We start from the raw sequence: 22,515 nt of genomic DNA on the forward strand, positions 1-22,515 counted from the left end.
CGTGTGTCATTCTCCACATAAGCCTTGCCCAAGGCTTATATGACATAGCGCCCATTTTAACCTTCTAAAACCAAAATCCAAAACCCAAAACCTTAACACCCCCACTCATCACTTTTAGCGGCGCCACCCTTCTTTCCTTGACGTAGCTGCTCACCCAAATCGGGTGCACATAAGCACGCCCACACAACCAATGACCACCAAAAGAGTCTTCTTTCCCTTCTCTTTTTACTTTTATTTTCCTTTTTTTTATTGTTGTTTTTTTTTTTTTATAGACTACATATTATTTATCTTGCATCACATTGAGGACAATGTCTAGTTTAAGTGTGGGGGAGAGGCATTCTGCATTTTAGGTTGCTAGTTTTTCTTTTTAGCATTTCATCCTTGTAATTTTTACCACACCACACTTGCACTTCCAAATAGTTTTTGACTCCAAGTTTCATAACTCTCCCTATTATTTTTAAACCACTCAAATGGGGCATTTCAAAAATCAATTTGTACTTATAACCATTGTCGAGGAACTGTAATTTATTTTTTATTTTTTTTACACCTATATTAGTTATCTTTGGTTATGTATTTTAAGCATGACATGTTTGAGGATTGCTTATTCAAAATTGAATTGTTCTTATCTTTGAGTAAATACCAATGTCTATAAAAGAACTATATTGTAACTTATCTAGATTTGCATGTTTAGAATTCTATGGTTCATGCCTAGTACTTGAAAAAAAAAAGGAAGAGAAAAATAAAAGAAAAAAAAACATGCATAATAATTTACTCCTCTAGTCACTTGAAATGGACACTAACTGAGTAACCGGGGTCATTCATCACAAATATTTGTACTCACATCAAAAGGTTAGTGACATCTCAAAGTACTATGAGTAGCGTTAGTAGTCACTTGAAATTGTGACCAACTGAGTAACCATGGCCATTCATCACAAATATTTGTACTCGTGTCAAAGGTTGGTGATATTTCAAGTAAGCAATAAGTACTCAAGTTAGTTACAAATAGGCTTTATATTTTCCACATGAACTAATTCTATGAAACCTCTATATTTAGACATGTTTGATAGTTGTTCTACTATGTATTGGTTATTCTTTTTGACTTATTTTTATAATAAAAAATTACAAAACTCTCTCAAGTTGTGGTTGGGTATTAGTCAAATTAACTGTTCATTGGTGTGGGTCCGTGAAGCTCAAACCTATAAATTACTAGTGATGGTTATTTTTGCAATTTGAAGGTTGAGATATAACATACAAGTTGTGGCAAAATGATTGGGATTGATTAGAGGTAAGGAGATGAGAATTGGTGGTGTGTATTGTGTGGTGCTTGAGGCAAGCACAAGATAAGTGTGAGAGAGTTTGATAATGCCTTAAAACGACATCATTATTACCCACCTTGGGTTGTTAAACTTGATGGTATGTTATCTAATACGAGCTATTTTATATGTTTTATTATAGGACATGATATAAAGACGAAATAAAAAAAAATAACATGAAAAGAGGAAAAGTTCATGAAAAGAGTCATCAACCAAAAAACAAGCCTTGGGCAAGCTTGGGTCCAGCAGACAAACAACTTAGACTTGAGTGAGGCTAAGAGTCGCGCACAGCAACATATTTAATTTGAAATATGCATTTTTCAAATATGAAAAATGATATCATTTCAGCCAAGATCTGAGACTGAAAATCAAGAAGAAAATATTTTGGAAAGCTTGGAATAAACAAAAAAAAATCAAGGAAAAGGATCTTAATCAACAAAAGAAAAAAACTTTAACCCTTTTTCTATAAAGAGGGTGGCTACCAAGCAGGTTGATATCTCTCTTCTTCCCGATGCCGCACACAGTAGCTTCTGTTGTTTCTGTAATTTTTTCTTCTTCATATTTTTTCTTCTCTTTACTCTCCAAGAACTCATTTATGTTAAAAAGTCCACCATGAGTGGTTGATTTATTTTCTTTTTCTAGTTGAGATTTGGTAAACTCTAGTGATGTATTAGTGAGATCGAATTGATTTAATTCATGTTTTATTTAAACTTTAGTATTTATTTACTTCATATACGTATATATATTTGTTGTTTTAAATCCGTTTGAATAGGGCCCGTTGAACACGTGTAGAAGCTACAAGCAGCTATTCGAACCTCTCAAATCCGTAATTATTTGAGCAATTCTAGCACCTAGCAGCGATCAGTGTCGCATTTAGGGGGTAAGTAATCTGGTTAACTGGTTCACGCTGATGAATTCGATAACTTGAATCAGGTTCTTCTTGTTTCTAAGGGCCTTGGCAATTAAAATCATGTGGACGTTCTCAGGATTGTTGGGCAGCAAAGAACCAACTAATAAACGTTTCTTAGATGGTTTAAAAATAGGAAAAAATTGGTTGTCGGAATGTTTCTGACAACTACAACTACTTTAATATAATTTAAATAAAATAAATCTTTGCATCTATAATCAATTATGTTACTAGAGTTTGTTATTTCATCAACTAGAAAACTTTTTTATAATTGCTTTAGATTTTAATTTGTAGCCAAGAGTTTGTTTAAAATTTTTCTACTATTTGTTTATTTTATATTTTGTGTATTGAGTTCTACAAAACTCCTTTTTTTTTTTTACTTTTCATTCATCAGGTAAGGAAAAAAATTAGTTTCTAATTCCCTGTGGATTCGACCTTACTTACCACTACTATAATTTTGTTTTATTGGTCAAATAGTAATTTATTTTTAGTAGATTTGACACTCACCAATGTTTAATTTGAAATAGAAATATGCAAATGTAAAATAATTAAGTTGGAATTGAAGGAAAAATTAAGTAAGAATTATAAAAGAAATTATAATATAAATAAAAGATTGAATTTTAATAAAATAAATTAAAATATTTAAATTAAAAAGATAAAAAAATAATAAAACCCAAGTAACTAAAACATTAAAATAACCTTAATAAAAATTATGAGAAAATTATGCCTAAGAGTATAATTATTTAATATATAATTATTATTTAGAGGAATTATTAATTACACTTGAGGTATATTTTTAGCTTGATTTGAGATTTATTTTAGGTTTTGCACATTTGTGAAATTTTTCTACAAATTTGACATAAAAAGATACTCAATTTTAGGTTTAGATCATTGAGTATGAATGATATAATTAAATACATGAGAAAATTAAGAAAAATAATATTGTTTATTGTGTGAATATAATTTTTTATAGGTCTTAAAAAGGTGTGGAACATATAAAAATTGTTGAATGGAGATGAAAAATATATGTAACTTCATTTCCTTCGAAAATGAGAAGATTTTTTTTTTGCACAAGAAGGAGTTGATCCATACAATCTTGACTTGATTATTATTTTTTAATTTTTTTTTAAAAGAATACGACTTTCCTTACTCGTATCAAATAGATAATGTTGAACTAAATTTTATTTATATAAACTCGACTTGATTTAGATAAAAAAAATCACACAGTTTTATGAAACCATGTACTATGTCTCGAATTCAATAGTTAATTCTATTTTAGTTAGAGAAATTAATAAATTGAATCCAACTTTTTCCATTGGATTCATTTCACCATAACATTGTTTTATGTATGATATGACTTGTTTGCTAATATATATGCTTTATATTATTTGCATGATTTCTAGTTTCAATTTTATGTTTATCCAACCTAATATAAAATGTAAAAGGTACTATAGTCATAGTACGGTAGTTATTTGAATTCCGGGAAACGTGATTAACTAGTTAGTAGTATTTTATAACCAAACATCTTAGGCAAGCCTCCACTTAAAAGTACTCCCTCAGTTAAAGAGGTACGTCTAAAATGCTGCTCGCGAACTCCTTGAGGTTCTTCCGCCATAGCCCACATGCCACGCTCATCCGCCGCTTCTTTCAAAATCGCCAGTACAAGCCGCCTAGAACCCCAACATCATCGGTCCCACCCACGCCGCCAAAGCCCCCAAAGAAGCCACAGACCTTCTCAGTCCACGATACGACATGGGAAGATCCCTACAGTTGGATGTCAAGCCTCAATGATAAGGTGGCCATGCGACACATGGATATCTATATGGAGCAAGAGGAGAAGTACACTGAGGCTGTTTTCTCTGATACCGTTCGCCTCCAGAGCAAGCTTCAATCGGAGATGGCTTGCCGTCTTTCCTTCGACCTTTCTACTCCTCCCCTCCGTTGGGGCCCTTGGTCGGTTCCTTTCTATCCACCTGAACATTATTGTTACCTTTTCTTTTTTCTCTTCTTTTTTTTTTCTCCTTAAATTGTTGAAGGTGCTGGTTGCAGGTTGTATTATAGGAGGGTAGAGGAGGGGAAGCAGTACTCCGTTCTGTGCAGAAGATTAGCCAGTTTGAATGAGGAGTTCGTTTCACATAAATCTCCTGGTGCTGGATTTGATTTCACCTCTGGGAAGAAAATTGAGCAAAAGCTGCTTGATTACAATCAAGAAGCTGAAAGATTTGGTGGTAATTCTTTTGTTTGGTTATAAAGGATTGAGCTTCTTTCTCTTTTTCTTCTGTTTGATTATTAGACAAATGAAAATTACGTACAAGAGAAAATTTTAGTTTAGTAAGCTCAAGAGATGTTAAAGAATGGTTGATTATGGTTAGTTTTGACTTATTGTAGGTTATGCATGTGAAGAATTCTCAGAGATATCACCAGATCATAAGTTTCTTGCTTACACTATGTATGATAAAGACAATGATTACTTTAAGTTGTCTGTCAGAAATTTGAATTCGGGTGCATTATGTAGTAAGCCTCAAGCAGATCGTGTTTCGAACATAGCTTGGGCCAAGGACGGGCAGGCACTGCTTTATGTTGTAACTGATCAAAATAAGAGGCCGTGTAGGTGGGTATTTATGTGGTATTCACTAAACTTCCGTGTGCTTTTTAATTTTCAGTTGCCGATTATATATGATAAAATTGGTTTGGAAACTTTTTTCTCTTTGGTATTAGGATATACTGTAGCATGATTGGATCCACGGATGAGGATGCTTTACTTCTGGGAGAATTAGATGACAATATTCATGTTAGCATAAGACACACAAAGGATTTCCATTTTGTCACTGTAAATACATTTTCTCCTACATCTTCAAAGGTATTGTGAAGAAACAAAGCCATTTACAGTTGATTTAAGTTTAGTTAACTGCAGTTAGAGTGATATTCTTGACCATTTCTTAGGTCTTTCTGATAAATGCAGCTGACCCATTATCTGGCTTGACATTAGTTTGGGAATGTGAAGGTCAAGCACACTGCATCCTCGAGCACCATCAAGGGTACCTCTATGCATTTACTGATGCTGCCAAGGACGGCCAAATGGCTGACTATCATTATCTTCTTCGAAGTCCTGTTGGCACTTCTTTTGGTCCCCATACCTGGGAGGTTGGTGGTTGATAATTTCTTTGTCTTTACAAAATCACTTCTTTTTGTTGCACATCAAATATGATCTGTACTCAAGTGTTTTTGACTATTGTCTTTATGTTCTATAGTTTTCCTCTCTCTTTGTGGTTTTTAGATGTATGTTTATCCTTGTAAGCTTATAATCTGCTTTTAGCTATTTTTGGTAACCATTTGGTTGATAAATTCCTCATTCCAGCTCCAGTTTCTTGCTCTGTTTTTAGTACCTTCAGAATATAAGCTGTAGATAATCCATTGTCTTGACTCTTGTTCACCGCAGAGTGTTTTCTTTGATGATCAAGAGCTGATTATAGAGGACGTTGATTTCTGTAATACACACTTGGTAATGGTTTTGAGAGAAGGTCGGAAATATAGAATTTGTTCAGTTGCTCTACCGTTGTCCACTGGAGTGGTAAGCAGATGAAGATTGGTTGTCTTTCTGTATACGATAGGTTGTCCTCAACAGTTACACTGCAATGAAAATCATCTAATACATTTGACTTAGCTTATTCTCATCTTTTTGCCCTTTTGTTGTGGTAGGGACCAATTGACCTGAAAGAGCTGCAGCCTTGTTTTCTTCCTCTTCCAAATTATGTTTCTCAAATTGCACCTGGTCCAAATTATGACTTCTACTCATCAACCATGCGATTTACAATATTGTCTCCTGTGGTATGTTTGTTCGTCATTATCACTAACTTGATTTGGAGTATATGCACAAGAAACAATTCAGGTTATATTTTGGAAGTAATGACTTTTCCACCAAAATCTTAATTTGGCAATCTAATTCTTAAATGACTGAGCAGAGGTTGTGATCCTTTTGTGTGTTTCATCCTGTTGATTGAATTTGCAACTTACTAATGATTGATTTTTGAAATTAGATTCAGTAAGAATCACCTGAATGCTTCTGCTCTGTAACAACAAAATTTGGTCTACTTTAGTCGCTCAAATGGGGGCATTAAAATTTATATTATCATAAGGACATTAATGAATTGAAATTGTTATGGTTGTTCAAATTTGCTTGAATTGTAGAAAATAAGGGAATAAATTCCAAATTAGTTAGGTTTATTTTTGCAGCTATTTTCATTTTGTTTAAAATAAGTACATTAGCTATATATTTTCTATTTTCTGCTGTAAACGGAAATAGTTACAAAGTTGGTGGAGAATAACTAATTTTATTATTTCCTCCTCCCCATAATTCTGTTAGGAGTTTGTTAGAATTTAGACTGTATATATACACACCTTTGGTGAATGGAAATGATAAGCAGAAGCATTATTTCCTCCATTAAATTTTTAATGGTATCAAAGCTTACCTGATCTAAAAGAAAAGAGATCCCTGCAGAGCCAACGTCTCCAATGGCCACAGGTAAGCTTTCGTCTTCTCCACCAGAGGTTTCTTCTGGTTCCTATCACCACACAGCAACCACCAGAGCTGTGAGTGAGATGTCATCGTCCTGTATCACAGGACACAAACTCGACAGCAGCAACTACTTTCAATGTTCGTCGTCTGTTCGCTTATTCATCTGCAGAAAAGGGCATTATGGGCACCTCACTGGCGAGCTCATGCCTCCTCTAGCGTCCGACTTAAATGCGCAAGTCTGGGAGATTGAAGACAGCATGGTTATGTCTTGGCTTATCACCTCAATGACTCCTGAAATCGGAGAGAATTTCCTTCTCCACGAAACTACCCACGAAATCTGAAAGGCAGCTCAGGGATTCTACTCTAGCAAGGAGAACACCTTGGCTATTTTCGAAATCGAATCGACACTCCATGACCTTCGGCAACGTGAGTTAAGCGTCACTCAGTATTACAATCTCCTAACCCGTAATTAGCAGCAGATGGATGCCTTTGAGGAGCGTCGTTGGAGCTGTCCCGAGTATGCGAAAAACTTCAAAGCTTTCGTTGAAGAGAAACGAGTCTTCAAATTTTTGCTCGGGCTGAACAAGAATCTCGATGAGATTCGGGGACGCGTACTGAGCACCAAGCCATTACCAAGCCTTCGGGAAGTTTTTTCTGAGGTTCGACGCGAGAAGAGCCGTTGGTTGGTCATGATAGGAGAGATTGACCAAGCTCACTTAACTGAAAATGTTTCAGCACTCATGATCCGAGCTGTTGATAGTCGAACGAAGAAGACTAATCCCTGGTGCGATCACTGTCGGAAGCTAGGGCACATTCTGGATCGTTGCTGGAAACTTCACGGCAAACCAAGCAACTGGAAACCATCTTCGGGTGATTGGAAGACGTCGAAGGCAGAGAGCTCTAGCAAGCATCAAGGGAATCACGTTGTTGTTGAGGAAATGCCCCCTAATGCAGTGGAAAAAGACCCATTTACCCCTGAGCAGTTGGAAGCCCTCCAATATATTCTGTCCAAGAAATCGTACCCGGTCAATGCCTCAGTGGAACACAAAGGTAATATTCTTGGCTTGTCTGTTTTTTCAGAAAAATGGCAGGTGTGGGTGGTAGATTCTGGAGCATCTGACCATATGAGTAGAGATGCCTCAATGTTTCAAAATTACAGAAGATGTAAAGAAGATTTTTCAATCAGAATTGCAAATGGTTCTCTCTCAAAAGTGGCTAGAATAGGTTCCGTAAATTTGTCTCAAAATTTGACTCTATTCAGTTCTCCATGTTCCAAATTTAGACTGTAATTTATTATCAGTCAGCAAGCTATGCGAAGATTTGAAATGTGCTGCAAAATTTGTTTTTAATATGTGTAATTTTCAGGACTTGGACTCGAGGAGAACGATTGACAGTGCTAGGATGAGTTCAGGATTATATTTGCTTCAGGTCAATGCTTCTAAAAGATAAGCTCACAATGCAGTATGTGAAAACTCTGTTTTTATTTCCGCAAATAATGACCATGATATTATGTTGTGCTACTATAGATTAAGACATTTAAATTTCATGTACTTGAAAAAAATGTTTCCATTATTATTTAAAGAAAAAGATCTAGTTTCATTACAGTGTGAAGTATGCCAATTTTCTAAACATACTCGAAGTTCATTTCCTACCTTGCCATACAAACCTTTAAAACCATTTGCATTAATTCACAATGATGTATGGGGCCCTTCTAGGGTTTCTAATATTTCCGTAATTAGGTGGTTTGTATCTTTTATTGATGACCATACAAGAATCACCTGAGTATTTCTTATGAAAAAAAAAATCTGAAGTGGGATCTCTGTTTAAAAAATTTTATACAATGATTCGAAGCTAATTTCATGCTACCATCCAAGTGTTGAAATCCGACAATACTTGTGAATATTTGGAAACTACCTTTGAAAAATACTTTATTGAACATGACATTATTCATCAAAACTCCTGTGTCCATACTTTACAGTAAAATGGCATAACCGAAAGGAAAAATAGACATATCCTTGAGGTTGCCAGATCACTCATGTTCACCACCCATGTTCCAAAATTTCTTTGGGGAGAGGATGTTCTTTCAGTTATCTATTTGATTAATTGGATGCTCTCTCGTATTTTACAGTTTCAATCACCCTACACTATCCTCTCAAATGTCTTTCTCGATTCACACATCTTAAACACGCCATTTAAAGTCTTTGATTGTTTAGCATATGTTCATGTTCATAAACATCTTTGTGGAAAATTAGACCCAAGAGTAATAAAGTGTATTTTTGTTGGGTACTCTGCTAATAAAAAAAGATACAAATGTCTAGTTCCAGAATCTCGCCGTTTTTATAATACAATGGACGTTACATTTTTTGAGAACCAACCATTTTATCCCACTACTGATATTTAGGGGGAGACATTCACTCAGGAATATTAGTTGTAGGATGTGAGTGTACCTCCTCTGTATCTGCAAAATCCACCACCAAACAAATCTTCCTTGAAACCTGAACTCGAAACCTCACAAAAGAAACCTGAACCAAAATCAGTTACAGAAAACACATTAACTGCAACGAGTGAGTTACGTGTCTATACAAGAAAAAATAAAGGAAAAACACCTGAATCATCCAAGCACTGCCACGAATCCACTCTTGATCCAGGTAATGTAATCTCTGTACCAACTCTTGATTCTGATATTTTTATTGCTTTGAGGAAGGGTATTCAGACATGCACCAAACATCCTATACAGGATTATGTTTCATTAGACAAATTGTTCTCGGAACATCATGCTTTTGTGCGCAGGATAGACAGCAGCTCACCAGAGCCCAAAACAATACATGAGGCTTTGGAAATTCCAGAATAAAAGATAGTTGTCCTAGATGAGATCAAGGCACTTGAAAAGAATGAGATATGGGAGCTAACTGATCTATTTTTAGGAAAGCGTCAAATGGGGTGCAAATGGGTCTTTACAACCAAATATAACCCAGATGGGAGTGTGAATCGGTTTAAGGCCCACCTGGTAGCCAAAGGCTATACTCAATCATATTGTGCAGACTATCTGGAGACATTTGCACCGATTGCCAAGTACAATACTATTCAGGTACTTCTCTCACTTGCATCTAATATTAACTGGCCACTTTATCAACTAGATGTAAAGAATGCATTCCTTAATGGCGATTTAGAAGAAGAAGTGTATATGTAAACAATCTCTAAGGGCAAGGTTTGATAAATTCACAACAGCCGTAAAGCATGAAGGATATGAATAATGTCAATCCGATCATATACTGTTTGTCAAACACTGCATCTCAGGTAAGAAAACTATTTTGATTGTATACGTTGATGATATCATTCTTACAGGAGATCACCTTGAGGAGATTTAGAAATTTAAAGAATTCCTGGTCATAGAATTTGAAATAAAAGATCTTGGGGTACTGAAATACTTCCTAGGTGTGGAAGTGGCTAGATCCAAAAAGGAGATTTCAGTATCTCAACGAAAGTACGTTCTGGATCTCCTGAAGGAGACTGGGATGCTAGAAAGTAAGCCCACTGACACCCCGATGGATTCAGTTATCAAACTTGGATCCAGAGTCAGTGATAAAATGGTTGACAAAGGAAGATACCAGAGACTTGTTGGGAAACTTATCTACTTAGCACATACAAGACCAAACATCAGTTTTGCAGTGCGTACAGTAAGTCGGTTCATGAATCAGCCAACTGAACATCACATGAGAGCTGTGTATTGAATTCTAAGGTATTTCAAGATGACTCCAAGATAAAGATTGTTCTTTCGGAAGACAAAAAAAAGAGGTGTTGAAATTTACACTGATATAGATTGGACAGGTTCTACAAATAACAGAAGATCTACATCAGGATATTGCACCTCTGTTTGGGGTAACCTGGTTACGTGAAAAAGCAAGAAACAGTCGGTTGTGTCTCCCAGCAATGCAGAATCTGAATTTAGGGCGCTTGCTCATGGTATTTGTGAAGGTGTATGGTTGAAAAGGATAATTGAAGAATTAAAAGCATTTAACAATATACTTTTAAAAGTATGGTGCGACAACCAATCAACTATCAGTATGGCCAAAAACTCAGTACACTATGACAGAACTAAATATGTGGAGATCGACCGCCATTTTATCAAAGAAAAATTAGAAGATGGAACTATTAGTCTGATGCACATTCCAACGAATCAACAGATTACAGATATTCTAACAAAAGCTCTACCTAAAGAAATTTTGATGACATAATATTCAATCTAGGTTTACTAAACATATATATAAACTAGATTGAAGGGGAGAGTAGAAAATAAGGGAATAAATTCCAAATTAGTTAGGTTTATTTTTTCAGGTATTTTCATTTTGTTTAAAATAAGTATATTAGTTATACATTTTCTGTTTCCTGCTGTAAACGGAGGTAGTCACAAAGTTGGTGGAGAATAACCAATTTTGTTATTTCCTCCTCCCCATAATTCTGTTAGGAGTTTGTTAGAATTTAGGTTGTATATATACACACCTTTGGTGAATGGAAATGATAAGCAGAAACATTATTTCCTCCATTAAATTCTTTATGAACTTTGTCCATTGCTCCTCAATCCTTTTTTCTGAGGAAAAGCATCAAGTGACTTAATTTTTTCTTGCAGATGCCTGATGCTGTTATTGATTATGACTTAGCAAATAACAAGTGGAGTATAATTCAACAGCAAAACATGCTCCATGAAAGAACACGAGTTTTGTATGGAACAATCTCTTTTGCCAGCATAGCTGAAAAGGCCTCAAATACCAAAAGTTACAGTTTTGTTAACGATGTCAAATCTGAAGATGATAACTTGTGGAATGATCTCTCTGAATTTTATGCCTGTGAAAATCATGACGTCTGTTCTCATGATGGAGCCATGGTTCCTTTAACTATCGTATATTCACGAAAAACCGCAGAAGAGAACCAAAAACCTGGACTGCTTCATGGTCATGGAGCTTATGGTGAAATCCTTGATAAGCGGTGGCGCAGTGAACTGAAAAGCCTCCTTGACCGTGGTTGGGTTGTTGCATATGCTGATGTTAGGTCTGTTTCAGAATGATTCTTGGCTACTGTGTGAATTCATTCCTCCCAGTTGCCATTTTTATACATTGTCCCTGTGAAATGGTTCAATTTGTTGTGTCTTAAATGAATACCAAATTCTTGGTTAGAGTTTTGACTGCCCACAACTTAACTATAAGTGTTTAAGTGTTTTGTTTCCAGGGGTGGAGGTGGTGGGGGCAGGAAGTGGCATCATGATGGCAGAGGTATAAGGAAGCACAAATCCATTGAAGATTATATCTCCTGTGCCAAATTTCTTATTGAGAAAGAGATTGTACAAGAAAACAAGCTTGCTAGTTGGGGATACAGTGCTGGTGGACTTCTTGTTGCTTCAGCTATCAACTGTTGCCCCAATTTATTTCGCGCCGCAGTTTTGAAGGTATGTATAGATGTCTGCTAGGAATTATGAGGTTTTTCATAGTCCCCTTCTATGGTTATATCTGTCTGCTTTCAATTGCATGTCAGTGCTTTTACATTGTAAATAATTTTATCTTTTTCATGTTCAGGTTCCATTTCTTGATCCAACAAGCACTCTTCTCTATCCTGTTTTACCACTTACAGCCATTGACTATGAAGAGTTTGGGTACCCAGGGTATATAGACAATTTTCATGCTATACAGAAATATTCTCCCTATCACAATATCCCGACAGATGTCCATTACCCTGCTGTGCTTGTTACCTCATCATTCAACACAAGGTATGTTCCTGTGTTCTTTTCTTTCTTTTTTATTGATTCTTAGCCATTGTATGGTTGGGCATGATCTTTAAGTTCAAAATGCCTGTACGTTAAGAAAAGTGCGCCACCAGAAAAAAAAGGGGATGTGCAAAGGTCAATGCATTTAAGTTTTTGCATGGAAGTTTCCTAATTTTTAGGATTGATATAAAGCTGTGTGGATATTTTTGGGCCCATGGGAAATGATGTGAAAAACAAAATAAGTTGGAATACTTTTAGCATTAGGGAACACTTTTCTAATTGTTATCACTGTTAAAGAATAAGCATGTTTTCTATATAACTTATTAGAAGATACTAAGGTTTTTCTACATAATCTTTTCCTGTATAGTTCATCTGCTGTATCTGTTTTATTATACCCAATGTCCTATTTAGTTAGTGATGTAGTACAAATTATGGCTAATTTGCCTGCTTAGAGATTCAGAGATAAAAATCTAGAAATTAAACCAAATTTATTAGGTATTATGTTTAAAAATTCTTGAGCATCATGCTTAAAAATTTAATTGTATCACACAACTAGAAAATTAAGAAAAGTCTCAAAAGTATTTTATTTAGTAACTGAACTGTCTTGAAAAGTGGGTATGTATCAGTATTTATTATAATTTTAAGTAACTTTTTCCAAATAGGATTAAGCTCAAAATCATTATTCTAGTAAGAATAGGAAAATTAGGTACTTAAAAAGAATAGGACCTTAAACTCACTAAAATTATGATAATAGATCATAAATAGTACAATAGCTTTATATTGGAAAGAATTATAGTTTTAATCAATTTTTAGGCTATCTAAACCAAATCCATTATGCGTCATTCTTCTTTGGATTGGAGAAAACTCATCTAGAATGATGACTAACATAAAATCTTGATCTTCAGCTTCCTAATGAAAATTTAGCGAACTCTTCACTCAATTTATTCAATGGCAAAAATATAGAAAAACAAGTTCGTTAGTAGAGTAAAATTTTGGTGGGAGGATGAAATGAACCATTGGCAAATTTGTGTGCAAGTTTCTCCTTGCACTAAACTTCCATTTGTTGTCTTTTGGGTAAAGATCTTGAGCAATAAAAAAACATGCTGGTTCTTTTTACTTCTCCACTTCAAGGTTTGTTAATTTTCATCTTGATACAGACGAAGGAGAGGTATTTACTTATTCACCAATGGCTAAATAATCATCCTCATAGGACATAAGGATAGTCTCTTTGCATCTCCTTTTGTTTCATTCAGACATGCTAGCTGATCTTCTTTGAGCAATTGGTAACCCCTATGTCCACTCTGCCAACACCTAAACAAACAATTTCTATGTTTGAAAGAGTTTTAAAATTAATGCTGATCCATTATTTCAAAAAAAAATTAAGGCTGATCCATTCTTTATCTCATCTTTTGATTCAAAATCCTTAGAAGTTGATTCCATAACTGGAAACTCAATATACTTTGGAACATATCAAATATTATTTCACGTCAGAATCAGCTTGCTAAGTTTGGTCTATGGTTAAGGGTATCAATATCGAAACCAAAAGGCGACAGGCCAAGCCAATTCTGTGGGATGTGAAGTTTTGGAGTGATCTTTTATTTATCTTCATATTCCTTTTCTTTTTGGGACCCTTAAGGTTGCCTCCTTCTAAGACCCCGTAGTATTGCAAGCTTTCTGAGCTCTTGGAGACGTGGAAGGTTGCCCTATTTTCCCTTGGGTGGAGGTTCACTCTTATTCAATATTTCCTGTCAACTATTCCCTTTTATTATTTATCTGTCTTTATGATCCCTAGGGGTGTGGCTGGGTGATGAAAGCATTCGTCTTGTCAGATTTAGGTGCGCCTAAGAGAGATCACTTACTAAGGTGCAAAAAGTCCAAGTAAAGAGGAGGTGGTCTTGGCATTGGGAATATATATATTTTTTTTTAAATTAAGTAGTGTGAAGTATGTATTAACAAGGTGTCAAGGGGTACTAACCATATACAAAAAATTTACAAGTGTATTAGGATGTCAATGACATTTCTAAAATTCTCATCCCTAATAATGTTATGCGCAATACAAAAGATCCAAAATAATTCTACCATCTATCTCTCAATATATAGGCCTCAACCTCTTTATCCTCAAAAGCTCTTAAATTGTTTTCTTTGCATATGACCCATAAAATGGTCAATGGTATTAATTTTACAAGTTCTCTCTCTGTACCTAGTCCTCCCCAAGCCCAAATCTCATCTTTTACAGTTCAGACCATCACCTAATTGACTCCAATTAAACCATAAATCATACACTACAAGTCAAAGACAGCAGAGCACCAAAGGAGAAATATGATTGCATGAGTCCGCCACTTTCTTTCACAAATAATACCTATTAACCAAGATATGGCCTGTAGCCATCAGTTTGTCAATAGTGAAAATGCTTTCTCTATTGGCCTCCCACGCGAAAAAAGCAATTCTTGGTGGCACCTTCAATTTCCAGATCTGGATAAATGGGAACTTACGTGTAATAGCAGGATCCTCCCTCACAATGTGCTTATAAAATGATTTGACAGAGAATTCCCCCGTCTGGTTTAGCTTCTATAGGTGGTCTTGGCATTGGGAAATTTTTTAAAAAAAGTATTTTTTGACTAAATGATTATGGAGGTTTCTTCTAAAACTGAATTTTTCTTACCTTCACTTCATTTGAGAGTTGGTGATGATTCCCATTTCCTTTTATGGAAGGACCATTAAATTGATACTGTTTCACTTGCTTTCCAGTTCCCTACTTTATTTTCTCTCTAGAAATTAATTTTTTAAAAAAAAAAAAAAATAGGATGACACAGTATTTCACAAGCACTAAGGTGCCAACTCATGTAAAAAAAAGTATGCACATGTCAATCAGAATATCAATGAGATCCTCAAACTCCTCCATTGTATAAAGAGGATGACCTGTAAAAAAAAAATCTAGAGTTTAGAACCATCTATCTTTAACTCCATCAAATTCATCTTCCATCCATTCAAAAGCGCTCCTGTTCTTCTCTTTCCGCGCCATCCAAAAGGTAGCAAGAGAAATGTGATTAACTTTTTTCCTCCACTAATACCCTCCTAGCCCAAGTCTCTTCCCTTACTGACCCAACCATCGCCTAACTGATCCTCAGTAACCTGTAAGTCATGTTCCATAACTTATACGCGAGTAGGCATTAAAGAAGGTTAAGACTATAAGATTTCGCCTCTCTCTTGCATAGAAAATAACAGTTAATCAAAATCTTTTCCCTTATAATCCACTTATCAATAGTAAGGATATGTCGACATCTACTTATCCCACAAAGAAAGCAACTCTGTGGAGCATCTGGTTGGTCATTACTCTCATTAATTGATGTGGAGGAGAGTGTACTAAGGAGAGTCTCACAATCATTAATTTCTCAATTATTGACGTTTCTCATAATTTCCACATGTCATTCACTTTCGCCTCCATTATCTCTGAATGACTCAAAAAACAATTTTCTTATGTCGTGCAATAGCATAGCTATGAGGAAACTGATTTCTCAGTGATTCCTCTCCAAACCTAACGTTTTGCTAAAAGTTGATCTTGTCTCCATTGCCAACTCTCCACTTGATATAATTCTGAAATTTAATCATACTCGTGCCCCATCCCATGTGGTTTAGTTAACACTTGAAGGTACCACCATCTATCCACAGTACCGAACTTCACCATTATCGCCCTCCACCATAGGGTACCATCGTTTTTCATGAATCTTTGTAGTTACTTACCCTCTAAAGGTAGATTCATCTCCACTAAAGATCTCAATCCCAAATCTCTCTTGGATATTGGCTTTTAGATTTTATCCTACTCCATCAGGTGATATCTTTTCCTATCCTAGGAGTCACCCGAAACGAATTTACACTGAATTGATTCTAATCTTTTGACAACACTCATCAGGATTGTCAAAAGGGACATGTAATGAATGGGTAGGTTGACCAGCGTACTTTTAGTAAGAGGTAGTATTCCCCGTTTGAATGAAAAGTTTCTCTTCCATCCGCCAATGTCCTCTGAAACCTTGCCACTACAGGATCCCACATCCTTACATCTTTAATTTGGCCCCTAAAGGGGAGCACAAGTACTTAATCAACAACTCCATATTTTTACACCCCATGACTCTTGCCAACCTTGGAGCATCCCTCCCATCACCTACCAACTTAGACTTAGCTAAGTTGATATTGAGACTAGGGACTGCTTAGAAACTCAGTAAAATGTATATCAGGTTAAGCATTATCCTTTCATCCAGTTTGCAAAACACTAAAGTGTTATCAGCAAAATTAAGTGAATTACCTCCTTCATATGCTCATCCTGAACCACCTTTAAACCTTTAACCAGCTCCAGCTCTCTGCCTCTCAGTAACATTTTGTTCAAGACTTTCATGACAATGATAAAAAGTAGGGGAGACAATGGATCACCTTGTCTAAGACCTATAGAGACCTTGAAAAACGAGGATGGACTCACATTCACTAGGACTACAAAAGAAGTTGTAGTGATACAAGAGTTAATCCAACTACATCGTTTGTCCCTGAAACCCAATCTCCCTAGAGTATGTCCAACTTGCGTAGGACACTATCTCTACTTTGGATAATAGCTGATCCACAATCTCATTAGCCACAATAGCTAGGTCATCTACTATCTCATCAGCCACAAGAGCCACATTTGAAATATGCATTCCTTCCACAAAAGTATGTTGACACTCACCAACTACTTTCTCCATCACCTTGACCATCCTTCTAATCAATACTTTCGCAATGAGTTTGCCAACTATTTTGTCCATCACCTTAGGCTTCCTTTTAGCCAATACTTTCGCAATGAGTTTATAGACACTCCTAGGTATGAAATCTTTAATATTTTGCTGCCCCTCCACCTTAGAAATGAGAATCAAGAAAGAAGTGTTTAAGGATTTAACAAAGGATCCAGATGCAGTTCCTTAAAAAGCTCAAGAACCTTCTTCTTTACATGCCAAAATTTTTGTAGGAAACCCATGTTGAGACCATAGGGACCAAGTGCTTTATCCCTCTACATTGCATGAGTCCCTCAAGGATCCCTTTTTTTTTGGGATAATGAGTCCATCAAAGAGTGGCTCAGAAAGAGCATTAACTTTCAACCATTTATCTTCAAACTTGAATGAACAAGAACTCCACTTGATTCCATCTGAGACAAGCCAAATTGGGAAATTATCAGAAATGGTCCATTTCTGAAGTTTTTGGCATAAACTCGTTAGTTATAGTTGGTAGAAAACTAACACAAAAAATCTGTCAATTATTGAACAAGGCGGATGGCGTCTCTGATTGGACCAAGTCCATTTGCCTCCCATAAGAGATAAATCCAGTAATTCAAATCTATCAAGAGTTTCCTTAAATTCTTCTGTGCAAACCCTCGAGAAGTGTTCTCCGGACCTTTTATATCTGTTCAAGAACATATTGAAATTCACTCTAGTCCTCCAAGTCCTTCCATAATGAAATCCTCTCTTTTAGCCTCTGCTCTAAACCTCACTGCACACCCATTTTCACCCATTTTCACCCATTTTTATGATCTTCAAACCGGCATTAAATAGAGAATTCTCCCGTCATCATCTCCTAACATTTGAAAACTTTCTCCTTTCATAGAACTAATATCCCTCAAGATGCTCCCCTTTACGGGTAGATCGTTCCAACTTATTGTCCTAGTCTTCCTGAGCCTTTAGATAATCCTGTTGGAAATGTTTTCCATCTTAGATTTCTGAAGGCAAATCATGTCAGGTTTCCATTTATTCATATAACCTTTAGTAACATATCTCCTCTTGTGGTCATTTATTCCCTTAACATTCTAAAAAATGATGTGACCAAATATGAATTAAGCATTTTCAGATATGCTCTCTCCATTCTTTTTCCTTTTCCTCGGATTGTCATAATTAATGATAGATTTCAGCCTTCTCAATCCTTTAGAACTCTGCACCCTCTGTCTATTTTTTGCTTTGCTTTCACCCTCTTCTCTCTAACTTTCTCCTTTTTTCTTTTCTCTATCTCCTTAAAAAGCTCGATAGTTTGCTTCTCTAATTCCATCAAAAGTAATCCGAAGCATACTACTAATTTGTTGAATTTTCTGAAGGACCCATCTTGAATTTTCTTCCTCAATCAAGTCTCTAATCTTCTCTCCCACTTCCTTCTCCATCATTGCATCCCCTCTTTGCACCACAACCATTTTATCCTAGCTTGGTGTCACTATTGTTGCCTCACTCTCCGCCAGAACCACCGCCAGAATTTGGGCGGAATTTTCCTCTTTGATCTCGGTCGTGTCACAGTCAACTCCCTAAGCATCGGCTTCTCTCCCCTTCTCCCTACCTGATCCTTCCTCCTTCTGATCAATTCTAGTCTCTCTCACTCTACTGTTATCCTTCGCCATCAGAATCAAAGCTAGCATCTACCTTTGCTGCCGATCGAGAAAGTTTTTATTCACCCTTGAAACCCATTGCAGGTTTGAGCTTTTTTTTTCGGGATCACGGGTCTCCAAATCCATTTTTGCTCGAGACCAGTCTTTTAAACCATCTCCCAAGCTCAGCTCACTCAACCCATTTTCCTTTCTTGGCTCATGAGAAACTTTTATAAAACCCATCATTCCTCTTATACATGGGCTCACTCCTTTGGAGCCCATTCCAATTGAAAATATCCCCAAAATGACGTGTCCCCTGCGTTTTGAACTGCTCGAAGATGCCACACCTCCCCTGCATTTTGATTATTAGAATTTTGAAATTTGAAATTGACCCAATCCATCTTGGAAATGGGTCTTGTTTTCCCTACTCAGTTCCCTTGTCGCAAACTCATTCACAAACTCGACGAAGCTTTTCTCTCTCCTCACCTTCAATCTCACCAACAGCTCCTTTTTGTAGTTTGGGCAGCACAGGATGACCGGCAATATTTCATGGCTTTCTTATGAACTATGCGCTTGCTTCTGACTGTCTATCTCAAACTCCTTTGGCTTCTTCAGTGCCTCAAATATTTTCCTTGCTGAGGCGCTGTTCGTGCGTGCGCTCGGTCCTTCCGTGCATGTTTGGCGTGCCTTCTTGTGCAGGTGTCTTCCCCGCATGGGGGGTCGGCCCTGTTTGCCCGTGGGTCAGTCAATGGGTGTGGGCCCGATGGGCACCCAAGCCCAAATAACTTTTTGGGCTGGTTCTGGGCTCGAAACTCTGGGCCTGAGTCGTTCCTTGCCTTTGAGGCCTGTCACCTTCCTGGTTTCAATCCTTCCTTGGTGCCTTCTTCTTTTGGACTTTTGTTTTTGTTGGCCCGTCTCTTATCGGGGATTGGTCTGACTCTCATCGGACTCTAAATTCTGGATAGGCTTTTCTTCATCGATCCCGTTTCGAATGTATTTTTGAACATGTCCTGGCAGGATGTCAGGGCATGGTCGTTTTCTTTCTTCTGTTGTCACACGGATTTCCGGGTTGTAATTACATGTTCCTTCACTTATTATCGCATCAATCTTGCTAGTATCTTTAGCTGATCTTGAATTATTTGGAAAGAAATAGAAGAGTTTTCGAGGATTTTCCTTGGTAAGGGATGATGGTGGTAATGGACATTCCTCTTCTTTGTATTCAACAAAATATTACTGCCTTTTGGATTACTTGGATTATTAGATATGTTTTTCTTGTATCTTTAGCTGTTCTTGGGTTATTTAGAAAGAAAGAGAAGAGTTCTTCGGGACATTGATTAGAAAATTTTTATTTTGGATTTAGTGTATAGTTGAAATGTCCTATATATATGATTTAGTGCTTTTGTGATATTTTGACTATCTTTCTCTATCTCTTTGCCGACTCTCTTTTAGTGCCTATGGAGGGTGTCTTTTCCCTCCTAAAAGCGAAAAAGAAAAAAGAAGAAAATGCTGCTTTGAGCTTTGTAAATATAGGTAAAAAATAGATGAATAATATTTCATTAGTCATGATCTCTATGCTGAACGTTTACCAGATTTGGGGTTTGGGAAGCTGCGAAATGGGTAGCGAGAGTACGTGAACGCACAATCTATGACCCGAAACGTCCGGTACTGCTCAATTTAACAACAGACATAGTGGAAGAAAACAGATACCTGCAGTGCAAGGAGTCAACCTTGGAGATTGCATTTCTTATAAGGATGATGGAGTCATGATTTAGCTCTCTATCTTTGAAGTTGGCTGAGAATGGAAAAAGTTGAGGTTGCCAAATTGCCAATCATAAGGTTGGTTAATGGAGTTCTGAAAAATCCATTACAATCGGAATCTGCTTTTTGTATGTGATGAAGTTTCACTTGCTGAAGCTGCCAATGAATGAAGACAACAACTACCTTATACGCGGCATGTATCACACTTCAATTCCTGCAAGTTGGTTAGTGTTCTAACGATTCATTATGGCTATGGGAGCATGTTCTTGTATAAGATTTGAAGTGTGAATGGAAAATTTATTTTTCTTAATCAGTAAAAGTAAGATACAGAAGTTATTGATCAAAATGTTTTGTCATATTATATACATAGAAGGCAGTCGGAGGTTAAATGTTTCAAAACTTAATTTTTTCAAAAGAAATTTTTATAGTTTATCAATAAAATAATATATATGTACATTAATAATAACATAACAAATATAAATTTAAAATTATCGGACATAAGAGTATAATTTAATTCGAAACCGTAAGTTTTTATAAAAGTTATATAATAACTATTCAAAGTAAGTAATGAATAATAATATCAAAAAGTTTATTTACTTTTAAAAATTTTTAAAAAATTGTTACTGTTGAAATTGTAATTTGTAATTTGTAATTTAAATGAGTCAAATGAATTGAATCGAATCAAATCATGTGATTCATAGGATTAATAGATAGTAATTTATCTTCTCAGTTTGCTGTTGAGGTGAATTAAATTATATAATTGGAATTGAGAATCATGCAATTCTTTGGTAAAAAAGAAAGGTGGTTTGAGAGTTATAGACTTTAGTGGTAGCCAACAATGTTAGAGGCTTCACTTGTACTTTTGTTTTTTTTTTTATCCAAGTTTTATTGGATGGAATGCAAGGTGAAGACTCTACATATATGCATATGTAAAGTGTTTCCGATTAATAAGAGTGTACATATATCCTATGAAAAATCTGAGTCGAGTGGCCAACTGCATATTCTATGGATGATAATTGATGCAGTATCATCACCACATGGCGGACAATTTTCTCTTTTAGTTAAAAGCCTGAAGGCTCCCTTATGAATCTTTTCAAAGCTTGTATGTGGTGAATTCTAGGGATATTTTGTCTAATTTTTAAGAAATATTTTATGTATCTTTTTCTGGATATTTTGAACAAAAACACTGGTAATTTTTTCATACAAAAACTTATATGATGCACTCTAAACTCTCAGTCTTACCCGTGAGTAACATAAGCATATTTGTTGAACCATATTAAATTGTTTTTTTTTTTTTTTTTTTTGTTTTACTCTTTGTGTTCCAACAAATAAATAAATGAGCAAAAACGAAGTAAACCAAAATTTTTACCGGGCATCTATAGAATTGACTGGTTAAAATTAAAATTCAAACTGGAATGAGTAGTTGATGTGATGCTTTTGCCTAACATAATTAGCATAACCAGACAAAGTAGAATAGAATTTTGTGTTTTCCGCTTGGTAATGAACGTGCTAGAAAATGACCAAATAAAATATGTTTAATAAAAACTGAATTCAAGGAAAAAGGATAAGAACAAATGAAGGAAAAGCAACTCTTGTACGCTTCTTCTGCATTGACTACATTTCCATCATATGAAAGATTAGCCACTAGCTAGTCTGGTAATGGAATTTTTAAATGGGTTTGCTTAATTAAATGTTTCCCTATATTCAATTAGTACATGTCTGGAGAAACCAATTATATACATGTAGGATATATATTACGTCTTCAGAGAAAAATAAAACAATTTTTAATACGTAAGAAGCTCTCTAGGGAGAGAATCTTGAACCAAATACAAGAGAAATCCACAAAGCTCTCTCCCCTGTTCATTTGCAAGCCAGAGTAAGGTAAAAGGGGGTGAAAAAAATTCC

The 22,515-nt window shown here is 35.8% G+C and overlaps 1 protein-coding gene across 2 annotated transcripts; it reads left to right on the top strand.

The window, feature by feature from the left end:
- Positions 1–3,755: 3,755 nt before the first annotated feature.
- On the top strand, positions 3,756–20,956 carry LOC110820084 (Prolyl oligopeptidase family protein). 2 transcript variants are annotated; one of them, XM_088217949.1, is made up of 11 exons: positions 3,756–4,173; positions 4,270–4,448; positions 4,609–4,831; positions 4,939–5,080; positions 5,164–5,364; positions 5,660–5,791; positions 5,920–6,048; positions 11,364–11,782; positions 11,960–12,176; positions 12,304–12,494; positions 20,442–20,956. In XM_088217949.1, exons 1-11 carry the CDS (start codon positions 3,800–3,802, stop codon positions 20,617–20,619), a joined length of 2,385 nt encoding a protein of 794 aa, XP_088074075.1. In that variant the 5' UTR covers positions 3,756–3,799; the 3' UTR covers positions 20,620–20,956. The 2 variants fall into 2 exon arrangements, with proteins under 2 accessions (XP_088074075.1, XP_088074076.1); XM_088217950.1 differs by lacking the exons at positions 5,660–5,791; positions 5,920–6,048 and having other exon boundaries at positions 3,759–4,173.
- The last annotated feature ends 1,559 nt before the right edge of the window (positions 20,957–22,515 follow it).

The sequence above is a fragment of the Carica papaya genome, chromosome 4 (genome assembly GCF_054855325.1).
Source record: "Carica papaya isolate Zhongbai chromosome 4, ASM5485532v1, whole genome shotgun sequence".
Classification (NCBI taxonomy): Eukaryota; Viridiplantae; Streptophyta; class Magnoliopsida; order Brassicales; family Caricaceae; genus Carica; species Carica papaya.